This window comes from Carcharodon carcharias, chromosome 12 (assembly GCF_017639515.1).
Source record: "Carcharodon carcharias isolate sCarCar2 chromosome 12, sCarCar2.pri, whole genome shotgun sequence".
In the NCBI taxonomy this organism is placed as follows: domain Eukaryota; kingdom Metazoa; phylum Chordata; class Chondrichthyes; order Lamniformes; family Lamnidae; genus Carcharodon; species Carcharodon carcharias.
In genome coordinates, this window is record NC_054478.1 from 78,194,825 (window position 1) to 78,212,260 (window position 17,436).

Sequence of the window (17,436 nt, forward strand, 5' to 3'; positions counted from 1 at the left end):
ATGTTATAAAAGCAAATAATTTAGCAACAGTGGAGTCATCAAGAGGCAGTGGTTAGATAGAGCTGGGTGTTGTCAGCGTACATGCTAAAACTAATGATGTGCTTTTGTTTGTTGTAAATAAGAAATTGGAAGGTGCCAATGACAGATCCTTGGGAGGACACCAGAGATACAATAGGGGAGCAGGAAGAGAAGGCATTGTAAATGGCTCTCTATGATTATTTAAGAATGTAACCATATAAGAGCACTTCCACCCAGCTAGATGTCTATGGAGAGGTGGATGGAGTGATCAATGTCAAAAGCTGCAGACAGGTTGAAAAGGACAAGGAGAGTTTACTTTGTCATAGTCACAGAATGTCATTTATTTATAACTGATTTATGAAATATTTAAAATTTTACAGTTAATGCCTGATTTTGGTATAGTCCAATTTGTACATCACCTGCAGACCAGCTTACGCAAGATCAGTATCAAACCCTTTACATAGTTCAAAGTAGTTTTATTCATGAATTTGCAGGCTATTTACAGTGAAATGATATTTAAGACTAAAATTAATGTCAAACTTCCAAGGTACAACATAGCAGTCTTGTGCATTTAAATCTCTGCAAGAAAATTAAATTGCAAATAAAGTAACAAATCAAAGTTTAACATAAGTAAAATGCTTTAAAAACCATCTACACAAACCTTAGACAAGCATGCAGTTAAGGCATCTCCAAATTATACAGTAGTTAATACTTTTCTTTAAATTCTAGATCGACATTGAAGTGGACTTCATACGGTTTTCGTTTAAATAAATTCCATCCCTCTGGAAGATATTCAATTGAAGAAATGCAGAGATAAAAATTAAATGTAGTTAAAACTCCTTGGATCAGGCCATGTGGTCATTTTGTTCTGTTTGCAGAACATAAATTGAATCCTACTGATCACCAGATTGACCTTCTGTTTTCAGTTGTTTTGGTGTAGACTCATCTACAGATTCAGTTTTCAGTTGTTTTGCTGCAGGCTCACCTACAGATTCAACTTCTTCAATCGTTCTCTTCTTTGGACTTGTAGCAGCTACATCAGATCAAAACAAGGTGGTAAAAATGTTTGAAAACTAACATGTAAAGACTTTCATCATCTGTAAGTATCCAAAATGAGTAGGATCTCATTTTACTACTGGAAAATAATTTCTGGCTGGGTATATTGCAATATATTAGCCTCTCCCCTCAATTCCCTCCATATCTCCACAGATTTAGTCAGTTTCATTCTAACGGAAACAGAATTCACTCACTCTCAAGCCCAAAGCATATTCAATGTAGGACTAAGGAGTTAGGATGGAATCCAGTATCTGTGGGAATGACATGGGGCCACATTACACATGCATCTGAACAGTTCCAGTTTATGCAAGAGCATCCAGCACATTTAAAAAACTTCTCACCAGGTGGTGAGCATTTGGATTGAAAAGAAATACCATTTGTGTTTGTTGTAAAATGTGACCTTCATGTCCAATTTAACACCTTATGTAATATTCTTCTAGCAAAGGCAATGAAATGCATGTATATTGAAATAAGATCTATGAGAAATGTACAACTCCCAGTTCTCTGGTGTCAGACAAGACTCCATGCAGGGTCCTTTTATTTCCAGCGAGCAGCTGAGCCTTCCAGACCTTTATAAAGGCACCACTTGAGGAGGAAATGGCAAATGGAGATCTTTGTTAACTCCACAACAAATTTAAAGGGTTTGAAGCAAAATCTGTAATGCACAAGTTACAGGCGTAGTTGGTTGCTTCTTGGGACAGCAAAATTTCACACTATCACACTAACCTACCAACTCTGGCAGTCCATCAAATAATACTTGAGTTGCTCAAATTCATGAACTTAAATTGGCCAGAGAGCATGCACCAATTCTACAACCATCTGAAATAGTTTACTTGCAAAAGTAGGATCAAAGTTAAAAATAATTGATATATAGCAAGAATAGTAGCATAGTGGTAATGTTACTGGACTAGCAATGCAGTGGCCCAGATTATTGCCACTATAGTAGCTGGTGAAATTTAAATGTGATTAATAAAATGTAATAAAAAACTAGTCTCAGTAATAGTGACCATGAAAAGACTAAATTGTCATAAATATCTGGATTGCTGATGTCTTTTAGGGAAGGAAATTTGCCATATTTACCTGGTCTGGCTATGTGACTCCAGACTCTCAGCAATGTGGTTGACTCTTAAATGTCTTCTGAAGTGGCCTGTCAAGCTACTCAGTTGCATCAAAACCACTACAGAAAATCTGAATGAAAATGGACAGACCACCCAGTATTGACCCAAGCACCAGAAAGTAGAAAGTTAAAACCTGCTCAGTTAACCCCACAAAGTCATCCTTGCTAACACCTGGGGGCTTCAGCCAAAATTGGGAGGGCTGTCCCCCAGACTAGTCAAATGACAGCCATACCAAATCATGCCTCACAGCAATATCCTAGGCCCCACCATCCCTGGGTATATCCTGTCCCACCAGAGGTGGTGACGCAGTGGTATACAACTGGAGTGGCTCCAAGTCCTCAATATTGACTCTGGATCCATGAAGTCTCATGGTATCAGGTCAAAAATGGGCAAGGAAAACTCCTGCTGATTACTACCTACCCCTCAGTGGATGAATCAGTATTCCATTGAACACCACTTCGAAGAAGCATGGATGGTATCAAAGGCATGAAATGAATTACACACCTAGAGTAATGTCCATCACAACAATGTCTGTAGTGATGCTACAGAGCCAGAGCCCTGAAGGACACAAGGCTGTGCCAGCAACAGAACCAAGAGGAAGAAAATCTAACCGACTTCATCCACACTAATCTGTTGCAGACATATTAAAATAACCACCACACAGTCTTTGTAAAGACCAAGACCCATCCTTCAGATCATAACCTCTAGTCTTGTGCAGCACTAGCACTGTGCTGCATAGAATAAATCTAGAACAGATCTAGTGGCAGAAAATTGGACATCTAAGAGGTTTCGTGGGCCAGCAACAGCAGAACAGTATTCCACAATATACATCCTTGTGGTCCACAAAATACCTCACTACCAAGGCAGAGTTGAGTGCAGGATACCATACAAGCAACACCTAGCATACCCAAAAATGGAATGCAACCTGGAAGCTATAATACAAGATCCTAAACAGAATCAGCACATGATAGAACAAAATAATCCCATAACCAACAATTCAGATCAAAGCACTGCCACATCCAGTCATGAATGGTGGTGGACAATTAAACTAGATAGAGTGGCTCCACTTGGCAAAGCCCAGTCTGTCAGCACAAAAGACAAATCTGAATCATTTGCACCCATCTTCACCCAGAAATGCCAGGTAAATGATCCAACCTGCATCTTGGTTGCTGCCAGAGGTCCCCAGTGTCACAGATGTCATCTTCAATCAATCTGATTCACTCCACATGACACAGCTGAAGGTGCAGGATACAGCAAAGACCAAGGATCCTGACAACACCCCAACTGAAGGCTTGGGCTCCAGACCTAGCTGTGCCCAAGGTCAAGCCATTCCACTATAGCTACAACACTGGCATATACAACACAGAAAATTGCCCAGATACATCCTGTCCACAAAAAGCTGAACAAATCCAATCCAACCAATTATTGCCCAGTATACTCTTGATCAGCGAGGAAAGTTGTCATTTAAGGTGTTATCAAGTTGTATTTACTCATCAATAAACTGCTCATGGATGCTCAGTTTGGGTTCTGCCAGAGCCAATCTGCTCCATAGCTCATTTACAGCCTTGGTACAAACATGGAAAACCTTCGATGAGAGAGCTGAATTCTGAGAGGCGAGGCAAGATTTGAGTGCTGTTGACATCAAGGCAGCATTTGACCAAGTGTGGCATCAAACAGCTCTAGCAAAATTGCAGTGAATGGGAATTAGTGAAAGTTCTCCACTGATTGAAGTTAATACCTAACACAAAGGAAAATGGTGTGGTTGATGAAGGCCAGTCAGTTCCAACACATTGCTACAGGAGTTCCTCGGGGAAAGTGTCCTAGGTCCAACCATGTTCAGCTATTTCAATGACCTTCCTTCCATCACAAGATCAGAAGTAGGGATGTTCACTGCTGATTAGTGTTCAGTACCATTTGCAACTCAGATACTGAAGCAGTCTGCCCATATGCAGCAAGAGCAACAACATTCAGGCTTGGGTTGATAAGTGGCAAGTGACATCCATGCCATACAAGTGCTAAGCAATGACCATCTCCAAAAAGGGAGAATCTCCATGACATTCACTGGAATTACCATTGGTGGATTCCCCACTATCCTAGAGGGTGCCATTGACCAGAACTTTAACTGGACCAACCAAGGAAAGAATGTCCTTGACTCAAATTGTTAATGGCATTTCTCACTCTATAAATGCTTCCAGGCCTGCTGAATGCTACCAGCACTTTTTTTTTTTTATTATTAGCCATGTGAATATTGTGGCTACAATAGCAGGCCTGAGGCTGGATTTCTGCAGGAAGTAACTCACCTTCCCACTCCAAAGCCTGTCAAGGTGTAAGTCAAAAGTGTGATGGAATACTCTCCACTTGCCTGGATAAGTGCAACTCCAATAACATATATGAAGCTCAACACTATCCAGGACAAAGGAGCCCACTTGATTGGCACCCAAACACCTGAAAACATTCACTCCCTCCACCCCCAACAGTGACACCAGTGCATACCATATACAAGATGCACTGCAGCAACTTGAAGCTCCTTCAGCAGCACCTTCCAAACTCGTAACCACTACCACCTAAAAGGATAAAAGCAGCAGGCACATGGGAACACCATGGCCTGCAAATTACCCTCAAAGCCACACCTCTTTGCAACTTAGAACTATAATGCCATTTCTTCATTATCACAAAGCCAAAATCCAAGAACTACCAAACAGCACTAAGTGTTCCCACAGCAGGTGGACTTCAGTGGAGTTACGGGGCATGCGAGGAGACAGACGACTATGCCCGAGTGGTGAATTAGGTGCACAGGGAAAGAGGTGTGGTATACATAAGAATTATCCTAGGTTAATTAAATAAGCTAAATAACATAAGTAACAATGGCAGGACAGTACTGTGTTGTAGCTGTGGAATATAGGAGCTTTTGGACACCAAGGCAATCCATGACAAATAAACACATCTGCAGAAAATGCAAGCAGCTAAGAGACATTTCAGATCAGGATTTCTGATTTGGAAGCCAAACTGCAGACATTGCACAACAAAGGGAGGGGAAGAAATACCTCGCCACTTTGTTCCAGAGGACAGTCATGCCTCTTAAAACAGGATTGTCTATTTTGGTAAGCAGTGAGGGACAGGAGAACGTGACCAAGACAGACAGGTAAAAGGACCATGTAGACAGTAGTGGAGCTTCCTCAGATTTTGCAATTGTCAAACAGGTTTGAGGTGCACAACTTACGTGGATAAAAGCAAGGTCTGCAAGGTGGATGAGCAGGCTGGCCACAGCACCATGGTTCAGGAAGCCATTCAAGCAGGGGGAGAAAACAGGAATATAGTGATAGTAGGGGATAGTATAGTGACAGGGATCAACACTGTTCTCAGCAGCAAAGAATGAGACACCAGAAGACTGTGTTGCCTGTCTGGGACTAGGGCTCAGTACATCTGCTCAGGGCTGGAGAGGAACTTGCAGTGGAGGAGGAGGAGGAGGTGGTGGTGGTGGTGGTGGTGGTGGTGGGGGGGGATCCAGCCATGGCCCATGTAGGTACCAATGGTTGACAGTGATGGATTGGGGAACCTTACTATAAGGGTTGACAGTGGATAGACGATATTTAAGGAACATATGCATGAATTACAACAACTTTATAAAAGATATGGTAACAGAACATTTGGAAAGCATTAATAGGATTAGGATTAGACAACGTCAGCATGGGTTTATGAAAGAGAAATCATGCTTAACTATTCTACTGGAGATTTTTGAGGATGAAACTAGTAGAATAGATAAGGGAGAACCAGTGGATGTGGTGTTTTTGGATTTCAAGAAGGCCTTTGATAAAGTCCCACATAAGAGGCTAGTGGGCAAAATTAAAGCACATGGGATTGGGGGTAATATACTGGCATGGATTGACAATTGGTTGACAGACCAGAAACAGTGGGAATAAATGGGTCTTTTTCCAGATGGCAGCAACTAGTGGTGTACTGCAGGGATCAGTGCTTGGGCCCCAGCTATGCACAATACATATAAATAACTTGGATGAGGGAACCAAATGCAATATTTCCAAGTTTGACGACACAAAACTAGGTGGGGTTGAGTTGTGAGGAGGATTGAAGGAAGCTTCAGGGTGACTTAGACAAGTTGTGTGTGTGGGCAAGCACATGGCAGATGCGGTATAACATGGATAAATGTGAAGTTGTACGCTTCAGTGAGAATAACGGAAAGGCAGAGTGTTATTTAAATGGCGATATATTGGAAAACGTGGATGTACAAAGGGATCTGGGTGTCCTTGTACACTAGTCAATGAAAGTAAACATGCAGGTGCAGCAAGCAATTAGGAAGGCAAATAGTATGTTGGCCTTCATTGCAAGAAGATTTGAGTTCAGAAGTAGGGATGTCTTACTGCAGTTATACAGGGCCTTGGTGAGACCACACCTGGCGTATTGCGTGCAGTTTTGGTCTCCCTACCCAAGAAAGGATATACTTGCAATAGAGGGAGTGCCACAAAGATTCACTAGGCTGATACCAGGGATGGCAGGACTGTCATATGAGGAGAGGCTTGTTCAACTGGGCCTGTATTCACTAGAGTTTAGAAGAATGAGAGGGGATCTGATTGAAATGTATAAAATTCTAACAGGGCTAGACAGACTAGATGCAGGGAGGATGTTTCCCATGGTTAGGGAGTCTAGCATCAGGGGCCAGAGTCTCAGGATACAGGGCAGGTCATTTAGGACTAAGATGAGGAAAAATTTCTTCACTCCAGGTGGACAACCTGTGGAATTTGCTACCACAGAAGGCTGTGGAGGCTGGGTCACTTGAGTATATTCAAGAAAGAAACTGAATATGGCGTTGAGATAGACGATCAGTCATGATCATATTGAATGGCGGAGCAGGCTCAAAGGGCCAAATGGCCTACTCCTGCTCCTAGTTTCTGTGTGTCAATGACATAGGCAGGAAAGGAAAGAGGTTCTGCATAGTCAGTATATGGAGCTAGATACAAATTAAGCAGCAGAACCTTAAAGGTAATAATCTCTGGATTATTTTATTACCTGAGTCACATGCAAATTGGCATAGTTGCCCTATAAGATTAAAGAGATGAATGTATGGCTCAAAGACTGATGTGGGAGAAGTAGGTCCCAGTTTGTGGGGCGCTGGCAGGCACCATTACTGGGGAAAGTGGGGGCTATACCGTTCGGACAGTCTACACTTGAACTGTGCAGGGAGCAGTGTTCTTGCAAATCACAATTAGGGAAGTCAACAGAGCTTTAAACAAAACATGAGGTGGGTGAGGGATCAAACTTCGGTAAATGAATCTACCCCTCGATTTGTTACAAGGCAGGAGACCATAATAGTAATGTGGGAAATGAGGGTGATAGACTAGCAAGAAGTACAGAGATAAAACCTAAGAATACAGCATTAGTCAGGACTAAATGTTACAAGATAACAAAAAGATAAAACTAAGGGTTCTATTTGAATGTACATAGTATTCATAAAGTAAATGAATTGATAGCACACATTGAAGTAAGTGAATATGATCCAATAGCCACTATGGAGACATGGCTGCAGGATGAGGATCGAGCCCTGAATATTGAGGGGTATAGGACATTCAAGAATAGGAAGTTAGATAAAGGTGGAGGGGTAGCATTGTTGATGGCACTGGTGCAGTAGTTAAAGATGACCTTGGTTCAGGAGATCAGGGTGTAGAATTGGTTTGGATGGAAGTGAGGAATAGTAGAAGAAAAGATATCACTAGTGGGAGTGGTCTACAGATCCCCTAACTAACCAGAGTGTAGGACAAAGTATACAAGAAGAAATATTGGGTGCTTGTGATAAAGGAACAGCAATAACTATGGGTGGTTTTAATCTACATATAAACTGGAAAAATCAGATTGGTAGTAGTAGCCTGGATGAGGAGTTCTAGAATGCTTTCAAGGTAGTTTCTTAGAGCAGCACATTCTGGAACCAGACAGCAGGATATTAGACTTGGCATTGTGTAACATGACGGGATTAATTAATGACCAGAGTGAAGGCACCCCTAGGTAGCAGCAACCACAATGATTGCATTTTCTCCCTTTCAAACTGGATGTAAGAATGGGTCTAAGACTAGTATTTTCAACTTAAATATGGGCAATTATGTGGGCATGAAAGCTGAGATACTAGGCTAGGGGATAGATCAGTAGTGAAGCAGTGGCAAATATTTACGGGGATATTTCAGAATAATTATCTTCCTACTACAAAGAAATATTTTAAGGGAAGCTTAAAGGGAAGCATCCGTGGCTAACTAAAGTTAAGGCAGGCAAATTTAAGGAAAAGCATATCACTGCACAGAGCTGAGAGGCAGGTCAGATGATTGGTCATAATATAAATAGCAGAAAATGACCGAAAGATTAATCAGGAGGAAGAACTTGAGTAAGAGGGAAAGCACGCTAAAAATGCAAGAACAGATAGCAAGAGTTTCTACAGGTATTTACTCTTTTCCTTTTTAAAGTGACTGTTGGTCCTCTAGAATGACAATGGGGAGTTAATAGTTGATAATAAGGAAATGGTGGATGAAACGAACAAATATTTTGCTTCCGTCTTCACTATAGAGGACACAAAAACATTCCGGTAATAGCTGTAATTCAAGAGGTGGAGGGGAGAGGAACTTCGTGAAATTACAATGGAGCTGCAGGCTGACAAGTCTCTGGGTTTTTAAAGGGGTGCCTAATGAGGTAGTAGATAGATTAGTGTTAATTTTCCAAAATTCACTAGATTCTGGAAAGGTTCCATCAGACTGGAAAGAAGCAAATATAACCCCTCCATTCGGGGGGGGGGGGGGGGGAAGCAGTAAACTACAGGCCAGTTAGCTTGATGTCTGTCATGTGAAAGATATTGGAATTAATATTAATTAAGGAGGTTATAACTGGGCACTTAGAGAAACTCAAGGTAACCAGGAAGAGTCAGCATGGTTTTGTGAAAGGGAAATTAAGTTTAACCAATTTATTGGAGTTCTTTGAAGGAGTAACATGTGCTGTGGATAAAGGGGAGTCTGTAGACATGCTGTACTTAGATTTTCAGAAGCCATTTGATAAGGTGCCACATCAAAGGTTATTGCTGAAAATAAAAGGTTATGATGTAGGAGACAACATTAAAGTGAATAGAAGATTGGCTGGCTGACAGAAAACCGTATGCATAAATGGGTCTTTTACTGATTGGCAGATGTGATGAGTTGAGTCCCACTGGGGTCTGTGTTGGGGCCTCTACTTTGATATTAATTGTAAAAATGACTTAGATGAAGTGAGTGAAGGCGTGGCAGCTAAATTTGCAGACAACACAAACATAGGTAGGAAAGTAGGTTGTAAGGAGGATATAAGGAGGTTGCAGATGTATGTAGATAGGTTGAGAGTGGGGAAAAAATCTGCAGAGTACATGGGCAAAATGTGAAGTTGTTCACTTTGGCAGGAAGAATAAAAAAGCAGAGTATTACTTAAACGGAGAATGGCTGCAGAACTCTAAGGAACAGAGGAATCTGTGTTTTCATGTGAGAGTCAGTTAGTATGTAGGTATAACAAGTAATTAAGGCTAATAGAATGCTGTCTTTTATTAAGAGAAGAATTGAACATAAAAATAAGGATAAATGGCAAAATACTGTGGATGCTGGAAATCTGAAATGAAAACAAAAATGCTGGAAAAACTCAGCAGGTCTCACAGCATCTGTAGAGAGACAGATAACGTTTCGAATCCATATGACTTCTTCAGATCTAAAGGGAGGTAGAAATGTGGTGAAATATATACTGATTAAGGGGGGGTGGAACCAGTGAACTGGAAAGAAGGCCAGCGATTGGTGGAGGCAAAGGAGAGATGGCAAAAGATGTCATAAACAAAAGGTGAAAGTGTTGGTTAACGGTGGTAGTACTGGCTAAACGAGGTGCTAATGGTGACATTAAGAAAGCAAAATGTGATAATGGCCAGACCAGAATAAGCACTCTGGAAAGTGACAGATAGCCCTAATGGGGGTGGGGTGAGGGGAAGGGGAGGGACAGTGATGCAAAGAAAGATCAAAAATAGGCTAAAAGCTGGGGATAAAACAATGAATAAAAATGGAAATAAATTTTAAATATTAATATATAATATTATTTTCACAATTTATTTCCATTTTTATTGTTTTATCCCCAGCTTTCAGCCTATTTTCGATCTTTCTTCCCACCACCACCCCCTCTCCACCACCTAGGGCCATCTGTCACTTTCCAAAGTGCTTATCCTGGTCCGGCCATTATCACAATTTTCCTTTCTTAATGTCACAATTAGCACCTCGTTTAGCCAGTACTACCATCATTAACCGACTCTTTGACCTTTTGCTTATGACATCTTTTGCCATCTCTCCTTTGACTCCACCAATCGCTGTCCTTCTATCCAGCTTTACCGGTTCCACCCCCTTAAACAGTATATATTTCACCACATTTGTACCTCCCTTTAGATCTGAAGAAGTCATACAGATTTGAAACGTTATCTGTCTGTCTGTTTACAAATGCTGTCAGACCTGCTGAGTTTCCCCAGTACTTTTTGTTTTTGATTTAAAAAAAGGATGTTATGCTTCAGTTACACAGGGCATTGGTGAGACCACATCTCGAATACAGTGTGCGGTTTTGGTCTCCTTATCTAAGGAAGGATGTAAATGCATTGGAGGTGGTTTACTAGATTTATACCTGGAATGATCAAGTTGTCTTACAAGGGAAAAAGGTTAGACAGACTGGGCTTGTTTCCACTGGAGTTTAGAAGAGTGAGGGATGACTTGATTGCAGTATGAGAGATCCTGAATGGTACTGAAAAGGTGGACATGGATAGAACATTTCATCTTGTGGGTGAATCCAGAACTAGGGGGCACTTTTAAAATTAGGGGTTGCCCTTTTTGGACAGAGATGAGGAGAATTGAGGGTTGTGCAACTTTGGAACACTCTGCCATAGAAGGCAGTGGTCATTGAATATTTTTATGGTGGAGATAGATAGATTGGCAATTTCACTTACTCATTTCTTTAGTTTCCTCAATTTCCTGAGCACCATCTTCATCTTCACTCTCAAATGTTGTTTTCTTGCCTTGGAACTGCACCCTTTGTTGTCCCCAACTTCCCTTACCACCTCTTCCTCTACCCCTTTGAACTGTAAGCGAACAAGACATTAGTATTTCTAAATGTGTTCAGAAAATGAGTCAACTCAAACAAGTGTCATCACTATTAATAAAGCTTTACCTTTGCCCTTTCGCTTGTTCAGAGACTCCTGCTGGTCTTCTATTATCTTCTTTAAAATTGCTTTTTCCTCTTCACCATCCACCATTTCCCAGGTCACATCTTTGTCTCTCAATTGCAATTTTCCTCCATGAGCTGCTTCTGCCTTCTCAAGTGTTTCCTTTGCATTTGTTTTAAAGAGGATGTTTCCCTACAAATCACACAATGAGTCCTTACAGTAGGAAAGTAAAAAACAGTAAAGAACCAACTGAATAATGTTTTAACAGTAATATTCACCTCTTTAGCACCCCTTATGAAATCTATCCATTGTATTTCACCATGATTGGAGAAAATTTCATGAATATCCTCCCTGCATGTCTGATCAGCAAGGTCACCAGCAAACTTCAGCAAGCACCCAGTTTTTTCCTTGAGGGATTTCTTTAAAAGAAGAATAAAAAAGTTTAAGATATACTTTGCCTTCCACCTCACTCAGAACGCTTTTTAAGACTGACAACCAATACCTCAGATCAAAAAATAAAAATTTGCTAACAAAGCTAAAACTTTGCTAACGCAAAGATCCACTACCAGTTACTCCATTCTAAGAGAGGGGCATCGCACAAAATCAGCAGGGTGATTAATGTTCCATCCTTGTCAATATTCCCTCTGATTTGTTTGCACTGTGTGGTCCCTTTAAGAAGTCCATGTACAGGTCTTAAAGAGAATGCTGCTGGTATGGCCTGTTGTTTCCTGTGCTGTACATGCCTGATTGTTAGGCTGCAAACTTGCACAGTTTAGAAGGAACATTGACCCTTGTTCAAGAAAAAGTCAGTTATCTTCATAGTTAAGAAAACCACTGGGCAATAGGAACAGTCCAGTCCCTTGATTCTGTTCAGGCATTCTTAGGCCGTCATTGATCTGTACCTCAAAACTTTAGCCCTCGAAACCTTTACCCAACAATAGTCTCATCAAGTTGTCTTAAATTTTAATTGATCTACCATCCAAAGTCTGAGGAAGGGTTCCATATTTCCTTCGTGAAGAATGCTTCCTGATTTCACTTCTGCCTAGCCTAGCTCTAGTGAGACTATAATAAAAAATTAACACTTGGACAGCTGTTGATAAACATGGCATGTAAAGGGCAGATTATGCTCAACTAATTTAAAAATTAACAAGGGAATTTACTGAGCCAATATACAAAGAATGCAGTGAATGATATTTAGAGACTTTCTAAAAGCAGAAGAAACTTATTGCAAACAGCAAGGCCCATAGCATTTAAACTAGTATAATAGCAGGATAAAGGATTGGATTGAATTGGCAAGATATAGCTAGTGACTGTTTCATGGATCATTAGCAAGACCTCTTGTTCTCCATATACAGAAACGAGTTGAGCACCAGCACACTGAAGTACCAACATTTCATGATACCAATTTAGAGGCAGAGTTAACAAAAATGCATGAGACACAAATGGGTTACAGCAGTAGAAGTTCATTAAATATTGAGTGGTACATGGAACTTAATATCCAAGTCCAGTAGGGATGATAAGAGGTGCAGACCTTACACAGTTCTTACGCCTTGAATGTGTCATGTTGCTCGTCTAATAGCCAATACTGAATAAACAGAAATGTCCTCTGAAATTGGGACACCAAAGTTATCAACTTCATCCCTCTCCTTGGCCAGAGACCAAATCAAGTTGTTCACAGGCAAGCAAAGTTGACCTGGATGAGTGTTTCTAACCCTGTAGCCTTCCATTTCCCTAAGATTCCTGTCTCCAACCCTGCTTCAGCTCATCTGCTGCTGTCTTGTGTTACCTCTAGACTCAATTACTCCAATGCTTTACTGGCTGTCCTCCCATCTTGCACCCTCCATTAACCTGAACTCACCTCAAACTCTCATGCTCATATCCTAATCTACACCATTTCTCATTCACCCATCATGCCAATGTCTTGTCATGATTTTAAAATTTATCCCGATTTCCAATTTCCTCCATGTCCTCACCCCTCCTCCAGTCTTGCAACCCTCAAGCCTCCACTCCAATTCCAGCAACCCGCCCCCCCCACCATTGCCAACTGTGCATTCAACTGCCTATGTCTTAAGCTTTGGAATTCACTCACTAAACCACTGCCACTCCTGCTGCTCTGCCCCCACCCCAAAGCCTTTCTTTAAAGTTCTTAAAACATACTTGTGTTCAAGCTTTTAGTCACCTGTCCTAATAGCTCCTTCTGTGGCTCAGTGTTAGCTTTTGTTTGATCATTACTGAAGCACCATGGGACATTTTATAATATAGTGCTTTAAACTTAAATGAAAAATTTCAAAGCAGGTTATATTAACTGCAGATGTAGCAGTCAAAGTTTTAAAAATTATGAAAAAAAGAGGTAAAGTACAAGTTTTCTTTACTAAATAGAGAGTCAATAACAAGTAGCATTAAATCTAATACCAGCATTAGATAGAAGAAATGTTGACATGTTTAAGGGCAAAATATTAGAAGTGGAGCTTCATATGAACAATGAATCAGCAGCAGAGGCCACTCATCCCCTCAAGCCTGCCCAGTCATTCACTAAGATCATGGCCTCAATGCCATTTTCCTACCTACCCCATACCCGCCAACTCAAGAATCTATCTCTGCATTAAAAATATTCAATGATCCTGCCTCTACTGAAGAGTTCCACAGACTCACGACCCTCAAAAATTCTCATCTGTCTTTAAATGGGAGACCCCTCATTTTTAAACTGTCCCCCCCTTGTTCTGGTCTCTCCCACAAGGGAGAGACATCCTCTCAGCATCTACACTGTCAAGTCCCCTCAGGATCTTGTAAGTTTCAACAAGATCATCTCTCATTCTTCTGAACTCCAATGGATACAGGCCCAACCTTTCCTCAAGATGCAGGATTTAACAGTTAAACAGAAAGATTAATATTAAAGGATTTGGCAAAAGAGCAAGAAAATTAGACGATGAGTTCTGAAGGACAAAATGGTGCCCCTCTGCTTGAATGTGATAATTTATGAATTCCACTGAAAGATTTTTGGCTCAAGCCACCATAATTCAGATGGTCCTGATCCTGGCAATGTTGAAAGAATTATGGTCAAATAATTCGCCCTCCTATAAAGAAAGATCCTGGGGTGCATGTTTGCCTCCCTTTATCAAAAAAATTGAATCTCGAAGCATAATTCATACCATATAGCAATTTAAAAATCCACCTCACTGTATAGCCAAGCTATACAAATTCCTGGAGGTTGTCTGCAGCTAATCTTTTGTATCAACTTGGCAATTTAAGTAACTCCAGCTAGACAGAAGTAATCATCTAGCCACCTTCAAAGCAAAGACTGCTTTATACTTCTCAGACAACTTATTTTATAACTAGGGAGGACTGCTGTGCTGGTGTTGTTGGGGTGAGTAGCATTAATTGGCCCCATATGGAGAAATCTGATTGGAGAATTAAAACTCCAATTTCACATTTGTGTTTATAACTCCTTGATACCAAACATCTATTCTTCCTCTCACCTCTTGATTAAATTTCGTTGGGGTGCAGGTGCCATCCCACAACTTAATTACCAAGTACAAAGCTGGATAGCAAACTTTGGCTTATTTTCTGAACCATAGCCAAGCTATATAGAATCTTCGCTGGACAGGAGATAGCAATTAGTAGGAACGCTGGCAGCTATCTCCCTCTGAAACCCAATATACCAAGTACTGGTATAAGCATCCCTACCAATATCCCACCTGAAATCAGCTTGATCTATTTAATTTTCGTCTTCATTGTATAAACTTGGAGTCATAGGGAAAATTACTTTTTCACTGTATATGAAATTTATCAGCTTTGGCTTTTTATACGCTTGCACTCATTAATTTTTGTCTACTAAAAGAAAACTTACCGTGTCAAGCACATCAAGATCTTCCACAGGTTTATGTTCTTTCTCACTACAGTACAGGAGAGAAAAATAGATCAAGTCAAGCAAATCACCAGTTTCAATTAAGTGCTTTGTACAACATGGATACATGTTCTCATGATAAGGCAAACAATAAATTAGTTTTGTCTAAATCACTATTACTTAGACATCAAGGGATGCTTGGACTGAACTTATTGGGGTAAGGGAGAATGTACAGCAAATTCCGAATAAATTTCACTGTCTTTAAAATTAAAAGTTCATACGTATTAGAAAGCTAGAGTAACATTACTCACATTGACAGTACAGTTAGTGCAAACTGGGTGCACTAAAAGCCAATTATTTAGTGTCCATTAGATTTCTAAAATCAAAAGCACCCATTTCATCTGCTGAGTACAAATCAATCCCAAGCTCAAGATGTAGCTACCTGCCACCGTGGAAAATGCAGCTTCTCAAAATTTGATATTAACCCAGTCTCTAAACCATTTCTGCCACCCAGGTTTCATAGCCATGGTTTAAGATGCTAAACTGTTGAATGCACTATTATTTTCTCAGCCATCCACATCTCTTTCCCCTGTCCCTACCCCACCAAAAGAGAATATTTGTAATTGCAATTGATTTACTGAAGTGCAAAACGTAAATAGTATACTTTTTTTTTATAGAACCACCACAAGTTTGTGATCACTTACTTTTTTTTGTTTTTTGCTGTTTTATGTTGTTTCCTTTCTTCAGCTTTCTTCACAAAATAAGCTTCTCTTCAGGAAAAAAAACTAAATTTAAGAACTGATCAAGTGCAAGCTTGCAGAAACACTTATTTCAAGAGGCAAATACATTTTATGCATTTGAGAAATTGGATACTTTAGACATTTGATGCAGCACCCCTACGAGGGGCATCAAAAATATAACGCCTCAGGCAACTTCTGTAAATTTGACACCACAAATTAAGCATTTGTCAACTGAAACCTCTAAATTTATAGAAGGCAGATTACATAATACTTGAATATATGTTTTGCCACATTTTATCTTTAGCTAAAAGAGAACGTAAGTATTTTCAGTTCAGAAAAGCAAGAGTAGAAAAGCAAAAGATGTCTCCTTGTCAAATTTCAAAATGAAGGCCAAAGGACAAATTGTACAAAATCAGGCTGATTCATCTTGAAATAGGTCATGACTAAAAACAATCAAGTGCTTGGCAAACAAATACAAGCACACCTGTTAAAGTAGTAGGGATTATCCATGATCATGGATAATAAAATTATTCTAAATTACATAATGGTGAATATTCTCAGGTTTAGAAAATCCAGAATCCACGGATCAATTCAGAAATTTACATCAGCCATAGTATCTAGAAGGGCAATCAAAAAGTCAAACCAACAGCCTGGTTAAAAAGACAAATAATTTTTTTTTTTAAAAAAAAGGAACGCCGCTTTTTATGAGATGATTTAATTGCTTTGTGCTAAACAAATAATTTGTATATTAAACTACAAATAAATACAAGTTTTTTCTACCAAACCAAGTTTTTTGTCTTTTCAGAGACAAAATGATAGAGGTAGCTTCCAGTTTTCAAACTGGCTCTGATTTCCATTCAGGCACTCAACTTACTTTTCTTCAGTGAACTATAAGGATAATCTGCACTCAAATACTCAATAATATGCTACACCAGAAGTTGATATACTTACTTGAAAAGCACAATCATGTCATTATCTTTGTACTTCAGACCTGTTGTTTCTACAAATTTTGTGGCCGAATCTATACTGTCAAAGACCACAAATACTGATCCCTGTTAACAGAAAGGACAGGGAACAATTCAGTATGTTTAAGTGCAAACTTTGGGGGTTTGAAGAGGATAAAGGAGAAAAATACAGACCTTAAATTGTCTCTGCAATGTCCTCCTCATCTGTATATTCTCCACAGGTCCAGTTTCATCAAACCAACCCTTAATCTCATCAAGTGTAGCACTTGTGGGAAAGCCTTTCTGTTCAGTGCAAAGATGAAGCATTAAGATGAGAGAATTGGGAAATAGTAAACCTTTTGGGTAAACTAAAAGGCAAGCAAATTTCTATAAAAACAATTTCAAATTCAAATTATATTTATATTTCAAGCAAAGGCTCTGCTCACTGAAATTGTACAAATTACAGAAAGTAAACAATATGCAATGATACATAACTCACAATTGAAATCTTTTAAGGATAGTG

The 17,436-nt window shown here is 39.9% G+C and overlaps 2 protein-coding genes across 2 annotated transcripts in view; one reads left to right on the forward strand and one right to left on the reverse strand.

Moving 5' to 3' along the window:
* Positions 1–857, forward strand: part of mettl5 (methyltransferase like 5) — a 19,564-nt gene extending 18,707 nt beyond the window's left edge. Inside the window, exon 7 of the mRNA XM_041201508.1 lies at positions 748–857. Coding sequence (XP_041057442.1) covers positions 748–789 — 42 coding nt within the window. The 3' untranslated portion in view covers positions 790–857. The remainder of the gene's footprint in view (positions 1–747) is intronic.
* The window catches only part of ssb (small RNA binding exonuclease protection factor La), a 27,825-nt gene continuing 10,727 nt past the window's right edge, over positions 339–17,436 (reverse strand). Inside the window, exons 5-12 of the mRNA XM_041201507.1 lie at positions 17,109–17,216; positions 16,921–17,021; positions 15,934–15,999; positions 15,233–15,278; positions 11,664–11,804; positions 11,391–11,577; positions 11,170–11,301; positions 339–1,051 (exon numbers count right to left, since the gene is read on the reverse strand). Coding sequence (XP_041057441.1) covers positions 912–1,051; positions 11,170–11,301; positions 11,391–11,577; positions 11,664–11,804; positions 15,233–15,278; positions 15,934–15,999; positions 16,921–17,021; positions 17,109–17,216 — 921 coding nt within the window. The 3' untranslated portion in view covers positions 339–911. The remainder of the gene's footprint in view (positions 1,052–11,169; positions 11,302–11,390; positions 11,578–11,663; positions 11,805–15,232; positions 15,279–15,933; positions 16,000–16,920; positions 17,022–17,108; positions 17,217–17,436) is intronic.